The sequence below is a fragment of the Anas acuta genome, chromosome 2 (assembly GCF_963932015.1).
Source record: "Anas acuta chromosome 2, bAnaAcu1.1, whole genome shotgun sequence".
Taxonomy (NCBI): Eukaryota; Metazoa; Chordata; class Aves; order Anseriformes; family Anatidae; genus Anas; species Anas acuta.
This window is the reverse complement of record NC_088980.1, coordinates 110070182-110096187: the sequence shown is the minus strand read 5'-3', so window position 1 is coordinate 110096187 and position 26006 is coordinate 110070182. Positions and strand designations below refer to the sequence as shown.

The following is a 26006-nucleotide window of genomic DNA, read 5'->3' as shown; positions in this document are numbered from 1 at the left end:
TTTTACTTCTTTATTAAAATTCGCTCCTTGGAAGACGGCTTCTATCCACCCACTTGCCGCCTCACACCTCCCGCCAGGAGCCCACCGCCCGCCCCAGCGCCCGCCCCAGCGCCCTCCCCTCAGCGCCCTCCCCTCAGCGCCCCGCCCGCCCCGCGCCGCCATTAGCGCTCGGCGGCGTGTCCCGAGGGGCGGGGCTACGCCCAGAAGGGGGCGTGGCTAAAGGCAAAGGGGGCGTGGCTTCGGGGAGGGGGCGTGGCTATCGGGCTGGGCGTGCAGAAGGGGTAGCGGCGGGCGGCGATTGGGCGCGAGGCGGAGGGGGCGGGGCCTGGGGCGGGGCGGCGCATGCGCGCTGCGCCGGCGGGCCCGGCTGCGAGCCTATGTGCGCGGGCAGCGGCGGCGGCGGGGCGGAGCGCAGCGCGCTCGGCCGCTCCCCGGGGGTGGGCAGCTCGGCGGCCGCCGGGCCAGCTGGCGCTCCGGCTGCTCCCCCTAACACCGGCAGCGGCGCCATGTCCGCCGCCATCGAGCGGGAGTTCCAGGAGATCGACGCCACGAACGACTGGCAGGCGCGGTACCTGGTGAGCGGGGCACGGGGAGGTTAAAGGCGGGGGGAGGTGGGGAATGGGGAACGGGGAACGGGGAGGGGGCCGCTCGCCGCCGGGCCGCTCCCTCCGGGCCGCCCGGCAGCGCTGAGGCAGCGCTGAGGCAGCAACGGGCCGCGAGCAGCCGTTGCGCCGCCGTTGCCGCGCGTGCGCGCCGCCTGAGGGAGGGGGCGCCGGCTGCGCGTGCGCATGCGCGGCGGACGGAGTGGAGTGAAGGGGGGGGGGAGCGCCGTGTGGTGATCCTGGGGGGGGGGGGGGGGGGGAGCAGCTCCTCGCAGCAGGATGAGGAGAAAATGAAGCAAAAAAGTGATTTTATTTATTTATTTGTTTTTAAATCACACGTAAATTTCTCACGACGTGGTTTTCACGCCGGCTGCTGGTTCGGGAAGGCCGTTTGTTTGCCTGTGGTGTCGTCACGTAGCGAGCGTCCTTGCGAGAGGTGTGCGTTCTCTGAAGGGAAAAAAAAATAAAAATAAAATAAAATTTTAGTACTAGGAGATCTTATTCGTCTTACCGAAAACCTGCGTTCGCACTGCAGTGCCGTGAATCTGCCAGGGCTCGTGGTGAAACCCCGTAAAGCTGGGAGCGTTCAGGCTGGCTCTTGGAGTTCCCGTCCAGTCCGATAAGTGACTGAATAAATAATGCAATTTCGCATATTTATTTTTCCTATGTATGCTTTTTTTCTCGTGTAATACTACACCTGGCGCCTGGCTGGTTTCTCTCGGTTGTGGCAGCTGGGTTGTGTGTGGGGAAACTGATTTCAGAACTGGTCATTAAACTTCCACGGTTTTACTTCTCCTTAGCAAGCCCCATCGCTGCAGTAATGTTTTGAACGGTTTTATTTTTTCTTGAAGAAATAACAGGCCCGTTTCTGGGCACAGAGGATGGCAATTCTTTCTAAAACAAAGTATGTTCCATTCTGCTATGGAACAATTAAATAAAAATTATCCTGGGAGAACTTGGTAGTGAATGGCTGCCATCTATTCAGTGTGTGTGTAGCTGCTCCCAAAAATTGTAAGCCGTGTAAACTAGAGGAGAACACAAGCTCCATTGTGCTGTACCAAAATAAAAATTTTGTTTTTTGTAGTAGATGAAGTGATTATTTTTTTTTTTATATACAGTTGGGTGTTGATGCTTGACAGTTGCTGCTCCACATCATGGTTGAGGTTCTTCACAGGCTGTTTTTGCACATAATCATGGCGTACAGCAGGCACTAAAAAAATGGAGTTTTACCTATATTAGATTTCCACTAGAAAGGAGTCATTTCCACGACAAAGAAGTCCTCTATTGTTGTGTTTGTTATCTGGAAGAATCTCGACTACTTAGGAAGTTTGAGAAGCCCTTCTTTGTGGTAGCGGAAGCATAGAGAAGACCGAAGAATGTTTAGTTGTCTTTGGGACATAATGATCACATACAGCAACGTCATCTAAAAGCAACAACAACAACAAAAAAATCAAATATTGTTAATCTTATGTAAAGTGTCTGCTGAGGTGACATCAGTACAGAGATACAAGGACATAGTACGGTTCATTGGGGGCTGCTTGTCAATAGCACTTCATCTGTGCTTTCATGGTTGTAAATCTGTACTTGGTTCCAAGTTGTGGAAGAGATGCTGTCACTAGAGGCAAAAAAAAACAAAACACTCAACATCGAGAATATGTGAGAAGTATTACTCCTTGAAACACTGTGTAAGTGAGTCTGTTTGATGGTCTTCCAAATGCTGATTATCAAAAGGTTTGCATTAATGCCTGGGAGGAAGCAGGCTGTGATTTCACATTGATGCAACTTGGTATTTGTGAGCCTAAAACTGTTCTTTCATATTGGATCGTGTCTAATTACAGCTATTAGGGATGAACTGTCAAATGACCTATAATAATTTGGTGGCTATTAATGAGTTTATGGCTGCAGTTAACTAGTTCAGTTACCTTTGTAACTGAACTTTGTTTACTCTGCCAGTTGGTGTAAAGGAGCTGGAGCTATACTGCTGTTAGCTCCATCTGACTCGTATTTCTATGGGAGATAACATGCAAATCCAAGGTAAACCCTGGGCGTAATCCCCGCTGTTCTCCCCTTTGTTCCTGCTGTATCAGTTGCTTACCAAATTGTGCATGTGCAAGTCTGTCACGTTAGCCAAGTGTAAAAAGATCTAAGTGGCAGTGGCATGGCCAAGAATAATGCATGTTTTCTCAGGGAAAGTAGTGTTACCTGTAATAAAAGTTCATTTAAAAATGTTAATATCTGTATTAATAACTGTGATTAAGTAAATAAGATCAAAAGCTTTGTGATTGCATGTGTAGAACACTAGCCTTACTCTGCTTAGTGTCTATATAAGTAAATTGTATTTTTTTTTTTGTCTTTTAAAGGAAATTCGACATAAATCCAGTGACTACCCTCATAGAGTTGCAAAATACCCAGAAAACAGAAATCGAAACAGATATAGAGATGTTAGTCCATGTAAGTATCTTTTCCATATTTTCTGCAGTAAACTTTTCAGACTTTTTACTTACCCCTTCAAACACCGTAGCAAATGCAGCCTTGTGGTCCTTGTGGGTTTTATATTATGTTTATTTTTGTAGGCATGTGTCGTCTGATAAATGTGTGTTTTTTCTTAACGAAACAAATAACAAAAGGGAAAAAAGCTGAAGGTTGAACTCACAGTACTGACTGGAGAACGAGAAGATTGTAAACCATAGTTGTTAGTATATAGGTAAATGTTTCTGAGCTGCAAAGCAATTCATATTTTAAAGATTTTTTTTTCTTATAAGGAAGTCATTTAATAGTGCTTTATCTGACAAAAAAAAATATCGGAACATCGACATCTGTTGAGCATGGAGATTAAGTTAATAAGTCCTTACTAACACAAACAATTTATTTTAAGACTTTTTTTTTCAAGACTGCGTAGATGGCTCTGCTTGTTTGTGTGGAGAAATGCCATTGGATTTCTACTTTGGCTTTAAAGTTGACTTGAGATTTGGTTATTTTGTTCTGTTCAAAGTATGTGTGTAACAATTTCCTATAATTTTCTCAGTGCAAGCAGGTATGTTACATAGGGCTTGGTACTTTACTAACTGACAAAAAGTGGTATTTGTGACATAATGGTGTTGTATCTCAGCTGAAAACAACTTTTTTCTTTTTTTTTTAACTTATTTGCGATTGAAGTATTGAAGTGGTGTGGACTTCTTTAAACAATGTTTACTTGAAGAAATGTTAATCCAGAACCCTTATAAAAAGACACGTGAGCAAAACATTACCAATATGTAATTATAGCTGGAGAAAGCTATCATAAACCACTTCCAAAAGGAATAGGAAAAAAATGTAGCACGACCTTAATTTTTCTACAAAATATTGAGGTTGGAACAGGCTAAATGTTTGTGTGTCCTTTCATACTAAGCTTCCCAGAGCAGCAAAATCTCTTGTTACTGGATCTAGAATTTTTGAAGGGCTGCTGATGTATTTGGGGATTTTTGTGTGAGAGCCTAAAGTGAATACCTATTGTAAGATTTGGAGAAGTGCTGAACTCCTTGTTTCCAGTTGAAAGTTGTGGTAATAGCATGTGCACGACACTTCTCAAAATCATACAGAAAGGGTCTCGAACTGAGTCATGCTGGTCAGATAGCAGTGCTGCGTGCTGATTGTTAGGCTGCTGCCAGGATCCTGACTGGCACGGTGTATTCCCACCTAACGGATCCGTCTGGCTTAATGCTGAATCTAAGTAGCACATGGCCGTGAAACTGAACCTTGATACCATACACAGCCCCTTTGCTGCGTCTGCGTGGCATTTCCCACTACCGTCCTGCCTGTGGAGCGTGCGTCTCTGAGGAGGATGCTTTGTTTGCTGAGGTTGGTTAGCTTCTGCTGTATGCTCAGCCCGATAAGCCTCTGCTAGGCGTTAGCTGACCTGTGCAGAGGGTCTCCGTTTTGCTCTCTTGCTAGAACACAGCATTAGCTTCTTAACCTGTGATAAAATAGAAACAGAAAGTGAATGAAACATAATCTATACCTACACAGAGGCAGGGGTTCTTAAGAAGAGAAGGCAGGAAATCGGTTTTGAACCCTTGAGACCCAAAGTCTATTCCTGTGTCCATTACACAAGTTCTGTCACAGAAGTTGTATTAATGTATTTGCCATTTCTGCCATCCATGTATTTCATTTCTTTTATACAACTGCAGAGAGAATGGCAGCTTGCTTTTAAAGTTGTTTTTTTTTTTCTTGCTCACAGTGTGACTTTTACAATAGTGAAGAGCACTCAACACTTCTGTCATGGCAAAGCCTGCTTCTGGAGTGCTTGTTTAGCCAGAAGGAAATTTTGTGACTGTATTGATCCATGGACTCTGTCTCTTTGCTGTTACACAAATAAAATCTAGTCCTGAAGTAGTAGCTGAATTCAGGATGGTATTGAAGTAATTACATGCTAGTTGACTGGAAGTACAACATGATGAGCTTGATGAAGCATGTCTCAGTTCTTAGCATACATGAAAGAACAGAGGCTTGAACTGGAGTGCCAAAGCAGGCCCACAGGGCTGGGCACCAGTAGCAAGGCTGTGTGAGGAGAACACAACAGTCGTCTCTGAGACAATGGTAGGAGTTGGCAGGAGAAAGAGACCTGGAAGGGAATATACGATAAATAATCTTCCAAGACACCAGGACCTAAACTGCAAAGCAGCTGGGGTAGAAGCTTTGTGGTTAGGCTGCTGTGAAGAGCCCATCTAGTCATGGTGCACGTATGGAAGGAACTGGCCTTGCAGAAATGTTGGGAGACTCAGTCTTGCACAACCTAACATTCTGGTCCTTCACTTCTTAAACCTTACTGCTGTTTAAGTGTTTAACTGCAATAGTGGTGGTAACATGCCATCTCTCATACCGAAAGGCCTTCAGAGCTAGTAGTTCATACTCCAGCTAATTAAATAAGCATATTATAAGACAGACACAACTTGATGAAAATGTTTTATGCCTCCACAGCCATGAGAAAAAGGTTTGTTTGTGTAGCAGCCAGGCAAGTCTAAAATCCCAGGTGGTACATCTGTAGGAGGAAATGCAAAGATAACTGTGTTCCAGAAGAGATGTCAACTACAAGTGCAGGAAAAAATGCTTTGGGTTGATTTGCCCCATTTCAACTATAACATACAGGGCAAGTGTGTTAAAACTAATTTGTATGGTGCATCCATTTCTAGGTGGAAGTTTATTTCTGTTAGCTGTATAAAGCTAGTTGTCTGCCTATTACAACCAGTTGAGTTTTATAGTCTCCTGTTCGTAGTAGTAAGTGTCCAGTTTTGCTGGCTAAAGAGCCGCTGTGTGGAAGTTTAGTTGCATAAAAGCCCTCAGGAGTGATTGCCTAGCCAAAAAAACAGTAGTCATGCTGTTTGGTGTTAGTGTAGAACAGGGAGAGCAATATCTTGGCTATGTAGCAGTATTGAAACAGGAAGTTAATCTGAAATAGGTTTGGTTTGACAGCCAGTCATTTCCTGACAGATGAAACCATTTCTCAGAAAACATTGTTCAGAGGAAAATAACTTGTGAGGCTATTATTTTTTTTATTGATACTGTTATTGGAACTCGAAGACTTCTGTTACTGCTTTCCTTATACATTTTATCTCTAATTAATCTCAAAGGAGTCAAATGGCTCAGATTGACTGTAAATACCCTTGGAGATCTGCTTGTGGTGTTCCCAGATTTAGGGTCAGGAGTCAGATCCCCTGGATAAAATTTGCAGGATATCTTTTCTCCTTCTTTTGGAGGGTAGAATGGGGATGACATAATAAATTTTACTTTCAGCCTTCCTTTGTAATGGCATGTGTAACCCAGTTTCTTAGGTCTTCTGAACTTTTTCACCAGGTAAATCACGTTACTGTTGGAGGTTAAGAGGTTGTGATTTTGCTGAGGCTGGTGGTAGACTTTGTGTTGGACCTTTCAACCACGGGCTTATGGTACTCAAAGCATCTCTGCCAGGGAGAGAGGAATGTGGAGAGTATCGTGCTGTACAGGGAGCAGACTCGGAGTTGATGTGCTTGGTCTTGCGCTTAATGGTGATTAATCATCATCGCAAAATGTTCCCTTTCTGTCCTGCGCTGAGAACAGGGCGATGTTCTGTCCAAAATAAGCCTACACGCTTCTTGTTGTCCGTATTAGAAGCTGGCATCAATGATTTTTTCATGATCGAACGATTTTGTAGAACATCTTGTTACCAGAAGCATGGCATAAATAAACCCCAAGTGTTGCTTTTGGAGATATTTCTTAGTCTGGGTTTGGGGGATAGAGGAGTTTCCTGGCACATCCTGATCTAAACTTCAGAATAGAGTAGTCCAGCTGGGAGGGACCTTCAGGGATCATCCAGTCCAACTGCCTGACCTCTTCAGGGCTAGCCAAAAGTTAGCGTGTTATTAAGCACATTGTCCAAATATCTCTTAACACTGACAGGCCTGGGGCATCAACCACCTCGCTAGGAAGCCTGTTCCGTGAGGGTGGTCAAACACCAGTAAAAAAAACTTATCCTAATGTACAGTCTGAACCTCCTCTGGTTCAGACATAGTTTACTGTTTGTTTGTCTTGGTTTTACTTGAAAAGTACCAGGATCCTGAGCTGATCCCAAGTTAGGGATGTGCTTCAGTGTGAATACATTTTAGCCGTGGGCTAGCCTTGACTGCTGTATCACGATGGCATTTGTTGCGTGCAGCCAGTGGCAGGGTGGGGGGCAGCCACCTCACCTTTCCTTTGCCTTAGGCTCCCTCTGAAACTGGATCTGTCTGAAGCTTGTGAGCGTATGTCCGGTGACAGCAGTGAAGTCGGGATCACCTGGCAGCTCGGGTAGACTGGATTTAGACTAGTGAAATGAAGGGGGGTTGCTGGTAGGTGGTAAAGGGTCAGGCTGGGCCACTGGGGTGGCTTATTGCTCGTGACTGTGTTTAATCCCCTAAGCAGCATTTCACCCTCCTTTGTTGCAAATAGCACCGTATTTGGCAAGCAAGAGCCGGCTCTCGGACAGAAGAGCATTTTTAAGTTACGCAGCGGTTTCACTTCTAGAAATGCAGTTGTTTTCGAATAAAAACCTTTCATTAACCAACTGCAAGAACTGCATCATGTGAAATGCCAAACGTTCCTAGCTCAGTTTTAACTGGAGATGGCACTTTGCTTTTAGCAGGGAGTGTGCAGATGGACGCGTGATGTGAAATCTTGGTCTTTTATGAGATGCAGGGCGTGCTGTCAGTGATAAGAGGGACAGGGTTTCACCTGAAGTGGGTAATAAGAGTTCCCTTATCTCGCGGGGGGGGGGGGGGGGGTTGCGGCAGTAGTTTTCTTATTGCAGGAGTCAGAATGAGAATCACTTTTAGGGTTTCCACTTCCTTTTCAGACTATGTTGAAATAGGGAAATTAACGCCTCAGAAAATGAGCGCTGTATTTTAGCTGTTGTGGGCATGGCAACATTTAAAGATAAATCTCGTAGATTAGATTTAAGATATGTTTATCATTCATATAAATCAGAAGTACTTTGTAACTGGAAATGACTTACATATGGGAAATCTGTTACAGCTAATTCACTATCAAAAGTTGGCTTGCTTCTTTTAATTCAGAAGAGCAAGCCAAGGCTTGAATGAGGTTTCTAGGTCATTGTGTCCTTTAGGAACCTTTTTCCCTTGAAAGGGAAATCAATATTTGCTAGTGGCTTTCTTTATCCTCTGGGTACACCGCTGTATTTGGAAGAGCGCCTCTGTTTTGGCTGGGGAGGAGGGAGGGAGGGTGACTGTGCACAGAACTAGTTGTGGGTTTCCTTCAACTTTCCTAAGTTTTTATAATGTTTACAAAGCAGAACCTAAAAGAGAGAAAAAGTAGGGTCAAAAACGTGTGCAAGCATTGCAGCGTGAAACCTCATTAGGGCCTCAGCAGTTATCTCCTGGCAGTAGTACAGCAGCTGCTGCCGGGTGATTAAACTGTTAACAGGGCTGGCTTACGTCACCTTTCCGAGAACACTAGTACCGGTATGTGTGATTTACTATAACAAGATCTTAAGTTTTTCCTGTTGGCAGATGACATGTAATATTTACAAAGGTCTTGGTTTCTCTCCAGCAGAAACATTTCAGATAAAGTGATACATGAAAGGAAAAAGTAACACTTTAATTTCCAGAGAAAATAGTGCAAGAGGATATGTCTTAAATCTACTGTCCTAAGTAAAATATGTTTTTGACTTTGATAATGCTTTTTACTTCATACAGATGCATCGTAAATTCTTTTAAGACTCCTGAGAGTTAAGATGGTGTTGCCTTTCAGCTGGAATGCTAATGAAAGCAGACTAACCCAGTAGCTTTCTCATACTTTTGTATTAAAAATAGCTTTTCAGCACGCTTTTATCCTCTGTTTGCATGTGACTGCATATAAAAGCTAGCAGCTAAAGGAGGTATAATGACCCCAAACCTTACTCCTGGGGTGTGTGTGGTGACTTTAAGAAATTAAAGGTTATCCATATCCAAAGAGTAAGTAATAAAAAAGTTACACCAGGGCTCGTAAAAGGGCCTGTGTATAGCTTTGTATCCCCTCTGACAGTTGCCAGTGGCAGATAGCTGAGTATAAAAGCAGATCAAGGCATAGTAAATGTATTTTTTCCAGGTTTCCAAAAATTTGGAAATTGTTTATAGAATAATATGAGCAATCCACAGAACAAGAGGCTAATTCAGTAACTATTCCCTGATTCCTCACAGCTTTTTGCCTACTGAGGGTCACATTCATGGATTTCTTCTTATGTAAGCCTTGTGCTGTATAGCCTGGCAGTAGCACAGGGGATTGATCTGATTTAACTAGCGTGACTGTACAGAATGTGGTAATTGGGAGGTGCTTGCCCAAAGCTCATGGATTTTGTGCGTTTCATAAGATACTTGTCAAAAGGAAGTCAGGGTTTTGGTGTGGCTATCTTTCAGCGAGGGTATGGGAAAGGAAAAGGGGGGCTGACATATTTTGACAGCAGCTGTGACGTAAGGCTGCTTCCTGGGTGAGTTTTGGGGGTTGCACCAGGTGAATGTAGGTGAAAAACTGGCATTGCACCCGGTTCCACTCAGCTCTGACAGTTGCTTTGTGGAATATCTTTCTGAATTATGCTGAAGTAACTTTTTTTTTTTTTTATACCCTGCTCTTAAAAGCAGTCTGTGTAGGTGGTTGAGCTTCACGGGGTTTGCAGTCAGTTGGACGATACGCAGTTATGGACAAATATTAAATGAAAGATGCTGTTTATTTAATGGAGTCTGATAAGTGGCTGACAAAGGATTATTTAATGTGAACAAGTCTGATTACCTAAATGCCTCCCAGAGGGTGATAAATTGGACTGAAAAGTCCTAAAAAAACAATCACAGTGATTTTTTTGTTGTGGTATTGTTGTATGGCATTCTGATCTTTCTCGTGTTGATGTTAAACTTTTATAAGCAGTCCTTTGAATGCTTCCCTGTCCTCTAAATAGGGGAATTTTCTGTCCTGCCTCTGCAATCATGGGAAAGGTAGAAACCATGTAATTAGATCAGGCTTTGTTTAATTGGAAGATTTGTTAAATAGGTACATATTTGCATGTGCCACTTTCTCAGTGTTTCTAATTTTCAATTGTGTTAAACAATAAATTATAAGGACAATTAAGTTCAAAGCTTGGTTTGAATTACTGCACGTAGTTTGTTTTTTTGTTGTTGTTGTTTTGTTTTTTAACCTATGTCAGTTTATGATTCTACCTTGAACTGTAAAATTTTAGTTTGCTGAAGATCTTGGCATTCTAAACTTCAAGCATGCGGTAAAGTGATCTGGTGTAATATGAGAGAATGTTACTCGTTTTGGGTTGTTGTGCTGTTATATTAAGGAAATACAGCTGTTGAGGGATGGATGTGAGCTGTTTTGGTGTGTGCCAAGGGGTTATTTCATTTTGGTGAGTTGGTTTTAGAGAAAGATGGGTATTCCAGTTACTACTCTGCATTGGAATGCTGAGGGGAGAATAAGATGGGTATGGTTACATTTGTCATTTGGTTATTACTGAAGAATTTATTTTCTAATTGCTTGTCAGACCTAAGCTTGCCTGTTAGTGTATTCATCAAGAGGGATGCATCATTAATTCTTAAGTTTCTTCTAATTTTAGATGATCACAGTCGAGTAAAACTGCAGAACACAGAAAATGACTATATCAATGCAAGCCTAGTGGTCATAGAAGAAGCCCAGAGATACTATATTTTAACACAGGTAAGCCATTCCAACTAGTAAGTAGCATGGGGATTGAAAATATGGGGGAGATAGATTTGTACAGAAGTAACTTACATTTGGAGGATTCTTTTTCACTGGATATATACCTCATACTAACTGCCTGTTTGATCTAGCTGTTAACTCATTTTATATTTTAATAAAAAAGTAAAAGAGAATATTCAAGTATATATAGTTAACGATGCATAAAGCTTTTCAAGTATTTCTTGCTGTTCTGTTCTTCAGGAAGTAGGATTTTATACTTCTATACTTTTAAATGTAAACATGAATTTTGAAATAAGGTGTAGAAGTATTTAGTTTTATACTTCTATACTCCTAAGAAGTTTTATACTTTTAGACTTCCACTTTTTATAAGTGTAAAAGTATAAAAACAATACTTCTACCCCCTACTTCTTGTTCTCTTCTTCTCTCTCTCTGCAGTATCTTCTAACTGCATAACAGTGTTGCTGCCCAAATTAAAACATTCCTTCCTGGAATTTTTACTGTTTTCTTTAAACTTCAAAGACTTGGATTATTTGGGCAGTATGGTTACTTTCCTGCATGTCTTTTCTGTCATTTTGTTGATATTTTGTTTAAACTTTTCTAGCAGAGGCTTTTTCTTGTTTGACACAGTGACATGTTAACCATGTTCGAACTCTGCTTTACCTATGCATTCTCTGACGCATTGTTCTCTTTGCCACACAGGGTCCACTGCCTAATACATGCTGTCATTTTTGGTTAATGGTATGGCAACAAAAAACCAAAGCAGTTGTCATGCTGAACAGGATTGTTGAAAAAGAATCGGTAAGTGGTGTTAGACATTTTACATATGTGGCTCACTTTACAACTTACCAAAAAGTTCAACTATATTAAAGTTATGTTAAAAGAATTTTGTTAAAACAAACTTTGACATTGGTGCAATATTTACTTAATTAAATTAAAGAAGTGATGGAGCTAAGACGCAAAATTAATTTCAGTAGAAACAACACCTAATAAATTTACATCCAGGTGAGAGTAAGGTGTTGAGAAAGAAAGGAGAGGGTAGAGACAGAAGTAAGATGGAGTAGAAGCAGTGTAATATCTTCTAAATATCTATCTTATATTATTTCTTTTGAATCCAGTAGAGCAGTGTTGTTTTTATACGGTAAACAACAAGTGTTCGTAGCAGTGGAGACAAGCTGCTGCCACCGACCATTTGGACAACTGGTCTAATTATTTTTGATTCTTTACAACTGATAGTACATGTGCAGAACGTATCAATTTTCTGTTACTACATAGTTTTTCTACTAATGTGCTAAAAACCACTGTAAATTTTAATTATAAATACATGTCACTTTGATTTGTTCTTTTTTTTTTTTTTTTTCCAGAATGGATTTGTTAGCAAAAAGGATTTGACTAGTCCATAAAAAAAGTCATTTTTTTTCCTAAGGAAAAAATTTCCTGTGGTAAGCTTGAGTGCAGGGCAGGAGGAGTAAAGGACAAGGAACAGTTTTGCATTGTTTGTTAATTCTTTGGTTTTGCTAGAATCTTCCCGTTTTCAGCCAGACGTGGGAAAATTGGCACAATGTGTTGCGTCACGTCTGTAAATGTGCAGATGTCCATGTTGGAAGTGCAGGGGAAAAACGTTGCAACAGCTGAGTATAGATCTCTGTCCACCGTAGACAACTAGGTAGAAAGGGTGGGGAGAGTGAGAATTAAGGTATGTCTCCAAACATGCCAGAACTGAGATGAAAGAAAAGCTGGAATGCGTAACAGCACTTGAAACAGTCATCATAATTTGGCTGTAAACATGATGAGAATTCCTCAAACTAGGAGCAGATCATAGGTACTTGAGTTTACTGTGTTACGTGGCAGGATCTCAGAATCCGCTAATGTGAAGCCCAAGGTGCTAAGATACTTAACCAGATTTCTTTTCCTTTTTTTTTTTTTTTAATAACTTAGGTGAAATGTGCACAGTACTGGCCAACAAAAGAAGAGGATGTTATGACATTTAGTGAAACAGGTTTCCGTGTGAGGCTAGTATCAGAAGACGTCAAATCCTATTACACAGTGCATCTACTTCAATTAGAAAATATCAACGTAAGCTTTTCTCAGTCTGTTTATCTCATATTCTTGGTCTTAAATATATAATGAAAGCTATTAAGCATACTGTCACTGCAGGTTTGATCAAGCTTTTACACTAAAAATTGTAATGCATTTTGTTTCTGATAATGTTGAAGATGTAAGTGTGGCATATAAGCAAGTGAGCAAACGCCAATCTATGTGTTAGGAGATAACGCCTTCAGCATTTTTCTATACTTCTGTTTTTCATTTGACAGTACCATTTAGCATGCTGAATTGTAATTGATGGTAGCGGTGATCCTAAGAGGAGCTTTAAGAAATACCCTAAAAGGAGGAACCTAGGATTTGCAGTTTCTGGTTTCTTTTGACTGCCAGAAATAATACTCAGTAATTCATGGGTTTTTAATGGGACTGTAATTTACCACATAATTTCAGTCCAGCTAACTAAGTTTGGGGGTTGGGGGGGAATTACCACCTGTAGACAGGTAACTTTATCTCCTCTTGCTTACCTCCCCTTTTGCTCCACAGGACCAACCATCCTTTTCTCTTAAAAATTAAGCACTTTGACAATTTAATCAAGTTAAGCACAAAAAAATTGTTCCTGGCCTGAGCTTGGGTTGGAATTTGCTGCTTCTGTTTCAGAGCTGAAGACAGGATTGAAGAGCTTGTCTGTTTGTTCCAGCTATGTCTTGTAAGATATTCTCTCTCCCTATAAACCTTGCCTTATATTAATTGAAAGTGATCATATGGCAAGTTTTATTCAAGGTTGTCTTGTCAGTGGATTTGGGAAAGGAAAGCTTGAAGATATCTTTTTGCATGTTGTTTTATACAACTAAATCTTGACATATTTAATTGAAATTATTTGAATTACACTAACTAATAATGGCACTTTGAAATAAGTACCATTTGTTCATTTGAAACCTCCCTCACGAGATAAACATGATAAAACTTGGCATGTTGTTCCTTGATCTATTCGATGTACGAAGATCTTTATGCAATTCTGTCCTCCTGAGTTGGAGCATTTCTGTCTAGTTGTTGGTTTATTAACAGCAAATACTAAGAAAAGAGGAATAGTGCTTGCAAGATAGCATCTGAGAAAGAATAACTCTCCTTTTCCAAAAAGTGAGACAAGTTTTCCTAATTGCCAAAAAGGCTTTTTGGTTGAATTATTTGGCTGACATTGGTCTGTAGTCTTGGACTTCCTGTTTTTAAAGGATACAATTTTCATGATATATGTCATAACATTAGTTGGAAAATGCAAAAATCACAAGAGGAAAGGCCCAACTTATACTGTAGGTGATGTTTTGATTAAAAGTTTTTCAGCACTTAAATTTCTGGGTTTACTTTGGACTGTTAATGCAGGCCCATCAGTGTTGTATAGACATTCTTCTATGTCATTTAACTCACTGTTACACATACTTGGCAAATGTATTGTACTGAATATTTATTTTTTAATACCCCAGTGCTCCTATAAAGCTCCGTGAATATTAATTCCAAATAATATTTTAATATTTTGTATATAAAACAGCTAGAAGAAGTAAAACATACTTGGTTACTCAAGCGGGAAAAATGCATAATTCCCAGAATAACACTGCAAATGTTAAGTGAAGCCTTTTGTAAAAAGTTGATAAGTTTTCAGTAAAAACTAGTGGGAATCTGGTATTTGCAGTGACTTGAAACGTGAGCTTAACTATGTTTATGCAACTTGCTCTGGAGGGTGCTTTTGTGGGGACAGAATAGTAAACCATCTAGCCACTTGATGCCTGGAATATAAGATGAGTCACAAATAAAATTCTGCACTGAGTTCCAAGAATACTTAAGAAATGTTAGTATTTCTCTGAAAATACAGAGAACTGAAATTGTCTTTACAATATAGCCATTATGATCTCAAGTGATTTATTTGTATTATGACAAGAAATCTGTCTAATAGACAAGGAAAATAAATATGTATGAAAAAGTGTTTCATGTTCTTACCACTAAAATAAAACCTCTGACTATATACGCTTTTTATTTACTTATTGTTAAAGAGCAGTTAGAAAGAGTGGTGGGCTTGGGGGGGGGGGGGTGTTTGTTTTTTAGGATTAGGTCATGACATTTGGCAGTTGGATTTGTTTAGATCTGTTCTGGGCGAATGTTTGTTTTTGCTGTTGTGGCTGGGATTGCCCAAAAAAATAGAAGAGATTGTTTATTGATGGTTTTCCAAAAGTTTTGAGAATATTTGAATGCGCTTAGTTTTGCTTGTGACTGTTGCAGAGCTTCCTTATTATTTTCCTGAGCTGATCTGTGTTTTAGAATATAGAAAGGCAGCTTCTGATTTCTACCGTGGTGTGCTGCGTGTCCTCCATCGCTTTGTTTGTGTCAGATGCCTTCTGAAAGTTAACCACTGCTTTCTGCTGTGAGTGTGCAGAGTCACAGCGCTTCTTGAGGGAAGACTGAATGTGAAGGCTTGTGCAAACCCTTTCCTACGTTGGAAAATTGGAAGAGAGGAAAATACTGTGCTTTTACTAAAAATCTGTAGTCGTTTCCTTGAGAAACTGTTGCCTGTCTGCAACTTGAAGTGAAGTCTTCAAGTGCACTGGAGAATGTGATAGGTGTTTTTGAGAGCCTTTTTTTTAATCTGTAAAATCATCTTACTGGATAAGCGGAAAACTTGTATTTCCAGTAACTTCTGGTGTGGTAGCCAAGTACTGTGGAGAAGGATGCAGTGTGATTTGCCTGTGGAGTATAGCATACCAAATGCTGGTGAGCAAAAAGGGACTGGGTTGGTACTGGGGAATACAGGGGAGATATGGAAGAACAAAGGGGCCACAGTATTTAAGGGAAGCTGGAGATGAGCTGGGTGTGGAAATGAAGCAGTGGAAAGGAATTAAAATTGCTAGTGGGACCTAGATGAAAGTCTCAGGCTGGATTCCTAGAAACAGGAGCAAATACGAGTACAGCTGGAGAGGTTTGCAAAGAAGATAGTTGCTGCAAGAGAAAGGACTGGAAGAAGTAAACTACATTTGTTGCAACACTGGTGGTAGGAGACCTTAGAGAAAGGTCTGTTGTAATAAATTCCGGGTGGAATCGTGAGTCTTCTGCAAATAGCAAACAGTTGGAGGAGAAAAAAGGAAGTAGCAAAATGGATTCTGAACACAGCACAAAGCCTCTGTGTGTCTGCTGTTGTCAGGTGGAGGTGACATAAGACTCCTTTGTGTCCCTCGCTGACTGGTACTTCCTGGTTGTTCATCCGCAGGATCAGTGTGTTTCAAGAAGATAAGATTAGAATTGCTGTTGATTTCCAATATCCAAAACTTTAAATGTACTGAGAAGGCATTTTGCTTCTGGAGCAATCTAATGGTAGGCGATGTTCTGGTGTCTCGTGGAATCCTTGCATATGGAAGTGTGTGTATGTGTATATACACATAAAATCAGAAATTCCTCCAAGGCTCTGTAGCAATTATAGTTTTTTGCTGTTGTGGCTGTATATGTATGTATATATGTAATTGCTACAGTGATTCGAAGGAATTTCTGAAACACAGTGTACACTTGCTTTTACACTTGTGAAAAGCTCTCATATCACTTTCACAAATTGCAGGAGTGATTAGTTCTGCTTCTCATGACCACAGAAAGAAGACTGGGATGTTAGGAAAAGTACTGCTGCCTAACAGGAAAGGAGAACCCAGACTCTTGTATGTCAACGAGACATACAAGATGATTTGCAGATTTAATGGATGTAACTATTAATCATACTGAGTTGCAGGGTATGCACTAGTTACTGAAAAACAAAGTGTTTGTGAGGATTATTTGGCTCCATTGTCCTGTTACTATTTTTATGTACAACTTCAAAATTATTTTGCCAGGCTTTGTAATAAAGAAACAGAAAACATTGCTGTAAAAGTTCATTAATATTTTGAATGTCAGTGCCTAGATCATTACCCTCAGAGAACGCCTTCTCATTTTTATGTGATCAAATTAATTGTTAATGCACTTGAGGCTTGAGCGATAAGTGCAGGACCACTGGTGGGGTGTAGGTATATTTTTATTCCCTCGTATGTTAGACCATTACAACAGCCTGTAAACTATGAAGTTGTCTTGTAAGGTGTGTGTGAAATTTGTCGGACTAGCATTTTCTGTCTTCACCTACTTGACACTGAAGGCATCAACTTCTTTTAAGTATTTTCATCGTATTTCATTCCTTTTCATACTCTCAGATGACTGAACGACCTGAAGTTGTTCTGAGACTTTTGTACCCTTTTAGTTTTTGGACGATTTGACACTCACTGTAAAAAGATTGCGATAAGGCTCATTTTGTTGTGAGTTCATCCGATTGCATTATATCACTTTTCTGCTCGAGTCCTTGTGTAGATGTTTGCTTGTATTGCGACGCTGCTGCTGGTGTTGCCAGCAGTCAGTGGAGAACCTGTGGAACCTGTGCAGTGTGGTGATAACTTTCCAAGTTAACCACTTCTAGCAGTGTTAGTTACTGGCTGTAAGTTTATCTCAGTATTTCATGAAATTTTCTCTGGAATGCTTTGACGCTTATTGAAGTTGTCTGTTTTAATATTGTCCCATAATTTTTCTAGGAGTTTGTCAAGTAGTTGGTCTTACAGAATAAATCCTGCAAGAATGTTGTAGTTACTGTAGATAAGCTGGTTCTCAGTTGTCAAGCAGAAGAGCATTCTCTGCATGTAAAAATTTATACTATATAGATCTGGTAAATTTATACTGCCTATCTGAATCTTGAAGCCCAGCTTTTTTCTTTAAAATAATATCTGGCTTCTTGGTAACATTTTAAATAGAAATGGTTGTTCCTGAAATTGAATTTCTGTTGGTCAACAGTTGTGAATCTTCAGCAAGCCAAACATTCTCTCTCTAGAGTCTTGCACAAATTCATGTAAGTGATACCTGTGGTGCAAGCTAGCCACATCGCCTAGTATTATAACAGGGGGAGCTCTCTAAGAAAGAATGGTACAGATAGTTACATAAAGACAGGATTTCAGTTGTACAGCTTAACTGCCAAGCACCACTTGAAAGAGTTTTTCTGTCTGGGAGAAAATGTGGGAGGTTTGAAATAGTCAAATGGGATTTGGCTGTACTGCAAGTTCAAAGAACACCAGCCAGTTTCAGTGTTCTGAAATCGGAATTGCAAAGAAAGATTAAGAGAGTAGATATATTTTAAATGAGCTGAAGCAAAGGAAAATTGTGAAAGGGATAAAGATTTTTTTTTAAAAAAAAAAAAAAAGGATAAAGCAGTATGGAGAAAAAGAAAAAAAATAATTCTGTGGGCCAGAGCTGTATGAGATGTACAGCAGCAGTTAGATCCTTCCTTTAGGCACACCTATTCTCAGATTAGTAGTGTATGTGCAGGGTGGTGCTTGGGCATGTGCATGAAGCCCTACTGTGTGTTTTTTTTTTGTTTTGTTTTAGGATGAGGATACACCTAGTGCTTGATACAGTCTAGGATTTAAAAAAAAAAAAAAAACACATCACCTGTATTTTTAATAGATAAGAAATGGTTTTGTTATCTTGAGGTGTAAGGGAGGCTTTGTATTTAAAAATCCTCGGGGGGGGGGGGGAGTATTAATTGCCACTTTCAGGATCATCTAGATTCAGAAGAAACAAAACTTCTCTTTACCTCCTCTCCCTGGTTTTCCTTTCTTTTGTTTGTAAATCAATGCAGTATTTTCCTTAGAAATGAAAGAAATCACTTAGCATGTTACCTTCTTTAAGATTTTATCATTTCCAGACTTCTTACGAAGAATATACCTCCTTCATGATGCCTAAAAAAATCAGCCATTTCAGTTCATAAGCAAGCTAACTCACTAGTTCAAAAACTAGATACAGAAGACCAGTAATATAATCTCAGCAGAAAACACAAACTTTTAAAAATACTTCCATTCAGACAAATAAGAAAGAGAAATCACCACTGTATTTACGCAATTTAGGAGGCTTTCGTAGATTTTACCCTCTTAAATCTCACTGCAGACTCATGTACAAAATATGATGGTTCAGACTCTGTTGTCCACGTTAAGCTCTTAGCCAAAAGATGAAATGTTCCTGTAAAATGTGCATTTGAGAATGACTGAAGTCATGCCAATATTCCCTGTTTTCTTTGAATCATTCTTGCAGCATCAGGCATCGAAGGCAAAAGACAAAATATGAGAGTATTTTCTTACTGTGGTTAACTATGAATTGAATAATTTTAGTTTAACAAAGGGTTTTCATAAGTTGTCCCTTACAAGAAGTTAAAACAGGCCGAGCAGGAGATGAACTGTAGAACTTACTTGAATTACATAGATATATTTTGGTGGTGCTGAAAAAGAAAACTGGATTTTCTGAAATATCCTGGCATTTTAAATCTACTTCTGTTTCAAATTTGTGGAGGCTTGTGTAGGTTTAAATCTGTGGAAAACCAGACGAAATGGAGGGATGGTAAAAATAAGGAAACCTTTCTAAAATTCATGAACTAAATTGGTGATCAAATTGTCTCAAAATTGCTGTAAAAATAAAAGAAGGGAGGCAAGGGGTAGTATTTTATAGAACTCACTTCAGATTTGCTGTTAAGATATGATCCAAATTTGTGATCAAAGCTTTTCAGGATACTTACAGGCTCTCTTACTGTCATTTCATTACTTGCACTTAGTTGGTTGCGTTCGCAAAGAGAGGGGAAAATGTTGCATTGTGTTAAAATCTGTATTTCCTTACACTGGGTAAATGCTTCAAGCTGGGTCTCGCAGCCTGGGCACTACAGGCCTTTGCCACAAAGCTTCCTGCTGTTGTATCGTTAGTATAAAGGAGATGCTGATACCTCTTGGTATTAAAACTTGCTCTGAACAGGAGTGGAGAGTGCTTACAATGCTGATGGGTATTTTTTCAGTCCTGTCAATGCTAGCAGCCATTAAGCTGCATTTATGGCTGAAAAAGGGATTTTGTTTGCTTTACTTCCTGCCCCAAAACATTAACACTGGAAGCTTGAGAAGAGGAAAAAAATGTTTGGTAGTAGTTGCAAAGGGGAAAGACTACTAACGTGGATGAAGAACTGCTTCAAATTGCAGTGCTGGGTGCCCTCCAACAGCAAGATCCTGGGTTGTTTGTTGAAGCGGGAGGTTTGAAATAGAGAGTAGCTATTGATTTGGATTGGGGAAATGTGTGCTAACTAAACAAACGTGGAATACTCTCTAGTTGCATTGTTTATTTGTTTTCACTTCTAGAGTGGCGAGTCCAGGATGATATCTCATTTTCATTATACTACGTGGCCAGATTTTGGAGTTCCTGAATCCCCAGCTTCATTCCTCAACTTCCTTTTTAAAGTCAGAGAATCTGGCTCACTAAGTCCTGAGCACGGACCTGCAGTAGTTCACTGTAGTGCGGGGATAGGACGATCCGGCACGTTTTCATTAGTAGACACTTGTCTTGTTCTGGTAAGTGATCAGTTGATTTCTGTCACCACTTCCCTTCCCCTGATACCCTGCCTTTCTTCCCCATTTTTGGTTGGAAGGCTTTAGAAGCACTTAAGTTAATGATGTCAGTGAAAACTTTGGTTAGGGCATCACACTTCTTTTTTTTTTTCTTCATGTTTTAATAGCTTAAAAACACAAGCCTTGCAATACATTTACAAATCCCTCTTGAAGTACTTTACATATTTTCACAGCTTCCTGGAAAGTAAATAAGAAGCACTCTTTTATGTGATGTGTGTAGAATAGATTGAGATTTTGTTTTTTAGATATTAATTTAGGCTTGCGAACCATGTCCTCTGTAATTGCTCATAATTTGGGCATATTATATATGTTAAGTATTTATTTAACATGTGTTTAAGGTTTTGTTGGATTTCCTGAAATTCTAGATTCTGACTTTGGTTAGGCTTAGTATTACCGAGCAGTATAACATGGGGTTAAGCCAGGTAAGATTTCATTAGATTGGAGGATTGGAGCACCTGTCATATGAGGACAGGCTGAGAGAACTGGGCCTGTTTAGCTTGGAAAAGAGAAGGCTGAGGGGAAACCTCATCAGTGCATGTAAATATCTGAGGGGAGCATGTTGAGGATGGAGCCAGTCTCCTTTCAGTTGTACCCAGCGAGAGGATGAGAGGTAGTGGGCATAGACCGAAGCACAAGAGGTTCGGCTGAATATGAGGAAGCATTTCTTCACTGTGAGGGTGACAGAGCACTGGAACAGGTTGCCCAGAGAGGTTGTGGGGTCTTGTTCTCCAGAGATACTCAAACCCCGCCTGGATTCATCCTGAACAACGTGCTCTAGGTGATCCTGCTCAGCAGGGGGGCTGGACTGATCATCAGAGGTCCCTTCCAGCCCTGCCCATTCTGTGATTTAAGTTCCGAAACAGTCATCTTATGTTTTGGGTAGGCCCTCTAAACTTATTCATTATTTTTCTGCAGACTTTCTTTTTTTCTGTGTTCATAAAAAACATAATGTGAATTGTGATGCAAGTATACATTAATATTAAAAACTCAAGTGAACCTTGCAACAAGCACAGGTATGCAATTAAAAATGCCCCATGAATGTGTAGTATGGGGAAAAATGTGTGTTGCTTGAATTAGAGAATCTGCTTTAATTAAAGAAACCTCTGCTTCATTCATCCCAAATTGCCATTCTATTCAGGAGCAATAGGAAATACTGTTTTATGGTTCTTACTGTGACAGTTCTATTTTGAAGTACAAATGTATGTGTGAATAAGGCATATCTAAATTTCTAAGACTTGATATGAGGGTACTGATTTATTTGGTTAAAACATGATCATAGATTTGTTCATTATAAGTTTTTGTTAATGATTAAATTATGGTAAATGGTTAATTTTTTTTTTTCCTGTGAAAACAGTTTAGAAATTTGGAGATGTTAATTTCTAACATAACTAATATAAACGTAATGTGAAGAAATACACATTTTTTTCAAATTGTGACTCATTTTTTACTTGTAATTATTTTTTGTATGTTGTCTTTATCCATACCTGTGACACTTTCAATATAACCTTCTTTACAGATGGAAAAAAAGGACCCGTTTTCTGTAGATATTAAGAAGGTATTACTGGATATGAGAAAATACCGAATGGGACTTATTCAGACACCAGATCAACTAAGGTTTTCATATATGGCTGTAATAGAAGGAGCAAAGTTTATAATGGGGGATTCAACTATACAGGTAAATATTTCCACATGTTTAAGCATAAAGAGTAGAATGCCAACAGTAGCTTAAAAATGAGCTCCAAACTATTTTAAAACAAGCGTTTTGTGAGACTTAAATGAACTGCCTTTTTCAATAGATGCCTTGAAGGTATTAGAGGTATATCTGATTAGCCTTTTCTAGCTGCTAAACTCTTAATCCTATGTAATTGTCTCCTCTGAGATAAAATACAAAAATAGCTCATTACCCTGATTTTGGAAGGGTTAAATCAATATCTTCAATACTATAAAGCAAAAGCAACACTCGGTATCGCTTGGAAAAGATAGTAAAGATCTCTGCTGTGTTTCTTGATCCTTGCTATAAGTTTATCTAACAATAAAATTGCCTGATGCTCCAGGTAAGTTTTATTAGTATAGCTTATTTTTTGTATCCTTTGCAACTTCTGTTAGAGTTACTAGAATGTAGCTGAATGTAATGAGTTTCAGGACAGAGATTAGGGTATCTCACCAGTACATTGGTGTCATTTGTGATACTTAGTGGCTACAGCTGCATTAAATGTCTGGTGCTGGGGGTGGAGGGAGGACCAGAAGGAGAGGTTGTTTAACAGACTTAATTCTGCTTTCATATGCTAAGGTTTTTTTAACAAACCAGCAAAATCATTAAAATCATGAATGAAGCAGATGAGCCGAAACACGTTTCCTCTTCTGTGGTTCAAACACTGCTAACCAACGCCTAGGGAGTTTGCTGCTGGTGTGAACACCTGTACCAAGTGCCTAGAACACCCCGTGATTCATCTTAACGTGTACAGTAGTTTAACCTCCTATATTTTCTGGAGCATTCTTTCTGGTGGTAATATTTTTTTGCTTTGTCCATTAAAAAGCTGTGCTTCAAACTGAGCAGCTCTGGTTCCCACAAATATCCACGTAGATTGCAGGATTTCTTGTTTCTGGATACAAGGAAGCTTTGTCAATTCAGGGTGCTGCTTGTCAAGTTCAAATGTGTTTTGTTTGCACTAAGAGCACACTGTGGGCACATTTCTTTACTTGCGGAGGTGGTTGTTTTGTGTTCTCTGATGGTTCAGGTGACCTTTCCTAAACCAGTGTTTTCTGCAATGTACTTAGCTATCCTGGTGCTTTCCAGGGCATCAGGGTCATACGTAGAAAATCAATACTTGTTTCACCCAAGTTGGCAGTACTTCCAGGAGCGTTTCTCCATTCAAGGACAACTAGATTACTTTTTCACCCATGGAGAACTGTCGCACTGTCCAGAGCGTCAGAGGTGTTTCCTTTTCTGCTAACGATGGGGCGAGCGTGAAGTTGTGGCAGGCTTCACTACCAGGCTACTTCTACCACTGTCCATAAGTTCAACTCTGACCTTTCCATGTTTTTTGGTAAACTCTGCAGGCAAGCACAATTGCACACTTGGACCTTCACTTGCTTAAAGTGGCTGCAACTGCAGTAGTTGTATCAGGGTGGGAGACCCTTCCTCTCATTTAGAAGGGATCAGCGCTCATCATGAAGCTGCACAGGGGTGTGTGTCAGTGTGCTGGTGCCTGGTTCTGTAGCTGAGACAATGACTTCCTTCCCAATTGTACTGCAGTATGTAAAATAAGGGAGGTGGAACAAGATTGAAATTTTCATTTCTATAAAATTCCATCTTATAATAAAGGTAAATTAATATTGTTTCAACAATGTAGTATCACTCTTTCAGGAAAAAATGTGTTGAAATGAGTAGTCGATGGAAAAATGAATTTGTGGCTTTGAAAGGACAAAGAAGGCTTAACTGCTTAGATCCATAGATGTGTTTTGCAGAGAGAACAGTAACACCACAGCTTTGTACTGAAATTTGTGAATGACAAGTACAGTTTAGAGGACTCACCTGATCCAGTCAACCGAACATCTTAACGTGCCTTTCCCTTCTCTCCATTCATTCTAAGACTTAATACAGGCCCTAAAACTTAGCTCCCTTACACAGACATCTCGGTTATAATTTTGAGGGTGACTGTCTCTGTTTCGGGTCTTCCTGTGCACTTGTTACTCCATATTTAATCAGTATTTGTCTTAGCCAGCAAGTCTCTTACTGACACAACCCTGTCTTCAGAAGGGGCTCTTTCTGTGGCAGTAAAATGAATCTACACTGTGGATTTCCATAAGTTGTCCATGTCTGTTTTTTTCACATCAGCCTCTGAGCTAGTTTAGGTTAGTCCAGCAAGCTTGAATTCATTCCACAGGCGAGAATCTAACACGAGTTTTTTGAAGAGTCAAATTACAGTTCATCTTTCTAATCGTAGACATTTAACAGCAACTAATTTTTGTTTCTGAAGTATTCAGTGTCCTTGTTGGCTGGCTGATTTGTGTGAGAAGAGCACTGGTTTGTTTGGGGGGGCAACTTTTTTTCCTTCCTGTTACATTCTGTTACCTGCAGGCTTTCTTCTGTGTAAAATTTTGTTTATGCAAGAAAGTCTTCAGGCTAGTCATAGCTGGGACAATTACCCATTAGGAAAACGATGTAGTAGACCAGTTACTACTGTCTACTATTCATCTTTTATTTTTCCTTCCATGTTATTTCAGACTACTTCTCAAAAAAAAGGTGAATTTCTTTATGAGGCAGTATGTCTTCTGGGCTGATGGACATAAAATGAATCAACTAGTAGATTGCAACTTTGGAGTAAATAACCCTAGAGGTTTTTTTATTTTTTTTTTTGAGGGACTGTAAATTTCTCCAGTTTCTCCCACCATTCTTTGGCTTCCCCATATCTCTGTAGAAAGTTCTCTTGGACATTCTGAATATTGTAGGAATTGGTTTGGGTGGCCATTTATCTGATGAGAGCTGCCTTGCCTCTAAAGATGTGATGTGAACCTCCTTGAAAACACTGTCTAGCAATTTTTTTTCTTGATCTGATAGCTCCCTTAATCTACTTCTTTGTTCAAGATGTCTTCGCGCAGAACGGTCACCGAATACCCTCAGCGTTAGGGGAATGTTTGAAATATATTCTCCTTGTTTGCAGAAACGGTGGAAGGAGCTCTCTAAGGAGGACCAAGCACCAAGTTCTGAGCAGTCTCCTCCACATCCAGCCAAAATAACCACAGAGAAGTACAATGGGAACAGCATAGGCCTGGAGAGCAAAGATCAAACGGAGAAAAATACTGACCTGCCCTCTAAAGTTCAAGATGGAAACATTGAAAGGTAGGTGAAATGAAGAAATAGTTCAGGAGGCAGAGACGTTCTTGAGAGGCTGAATTATTGTCTGTTTTTCTGATCATAGGAAACCTTCATTATCTTCCTTCAGTACAGGGAAAGGACAGGTGGTATTTGACAGTCTTATTTATTTTTTTAATAAAACAATATATTTCTTATGATAAAGTTTATTGTGTAAAGGACAAGAGAAGGAAGAACGTGTGTCAAATTGAAGCAGCTAAATTTCATGCTTGAAAGCATTTTCTTACAGACTCTCTGTGAATTCCATTGCACATGTGAATTAGGTCTAAAAATGCCCAACATAATTTGATACTAATGTTTAAATACTATACCAGCTTACCTTCGGAAAAATACATACTTCAGAAGCATGGAGGCTTTAATTACCTACCACTTCCTATGTGGTGCTTGAAATGGTGTTGTGGAAGCCGTACGTCACCCTCCATGCATGTTATATTTCTGCCATCGATAGATTTCTGTGGTCTGGTTCTGGCATCTGACTTTGTCTCACTGTCAAGTTAGCCCATGTCATGAGCACCAATGCCTCGACTCCTGGGCTTACTCTAGCCAAGGTTCCTGCACACAGCTGCATTGGGAACTGCTGTCTGGGTTGCTTTGGGATCTGTGTCACTGGGGTCTGCCTGCGGTACCGCAGACTGTTGATACACAGCCAGAGACCGGGACTGGATTGTGCAGAGCTGTGCAAGCACAGGAAGGAACAGTGCCTGTTCCAGAGGACTGCAGCCCCAGCCGGGCTGCAGACATTCCATGTAGATAGAGTGAAGTTTGGAAATAACAGATGGCTACTAACTTTTATGTCTTTATCAGTCTTTTGAGAGAGAG

General features: G+C 40.1%; 1 protein-coding gene across 2 annotated transcripts in view; it reads left to right on the top strand.

The window, feature by feature from the left end:
- Positions 1-354: 354 nt before the first annotated feature.
- The window catches only part of PTPN2 (protein tyrosine phosphatase non-receptor type 2), a 31384-nt gene continuing 5732 nt past the window's right edge, over positions 355-26006 (top strand). The window contains exons 1-8 of one of the 2 annotated variants that reach the window (XM_068671684.1): positions 355-575; positions 2963-3053; positions 10693-10793; positions 11496-11594; positions 12732-12869; positions 20045-20254; positions 21828-21986; positions 24976-25154. In XM_068671684.1, coding sequence (XP_068527785.1) covers positions 378-575; positions 2963-3053; positions 10693-10793; positions 11496-11594; positions 12732-12869; positions 20045-20254; positions 21828-21986; positions 24976-25154 — 1175 coding nt within the window. In that variant the 5' untranslated portion in view covers positions 355-377. The remainder of the gene's footprint in view (positions 576-2962; positions 3054-10692; positions 10794-11495; positions 11595-12731; positions 12870-20044; positions 20255-21827; positions 21987-24975; positions 25155-26006) is intronic. The other variant, XM_068671685.1, reaches the window with a different exon arrangement.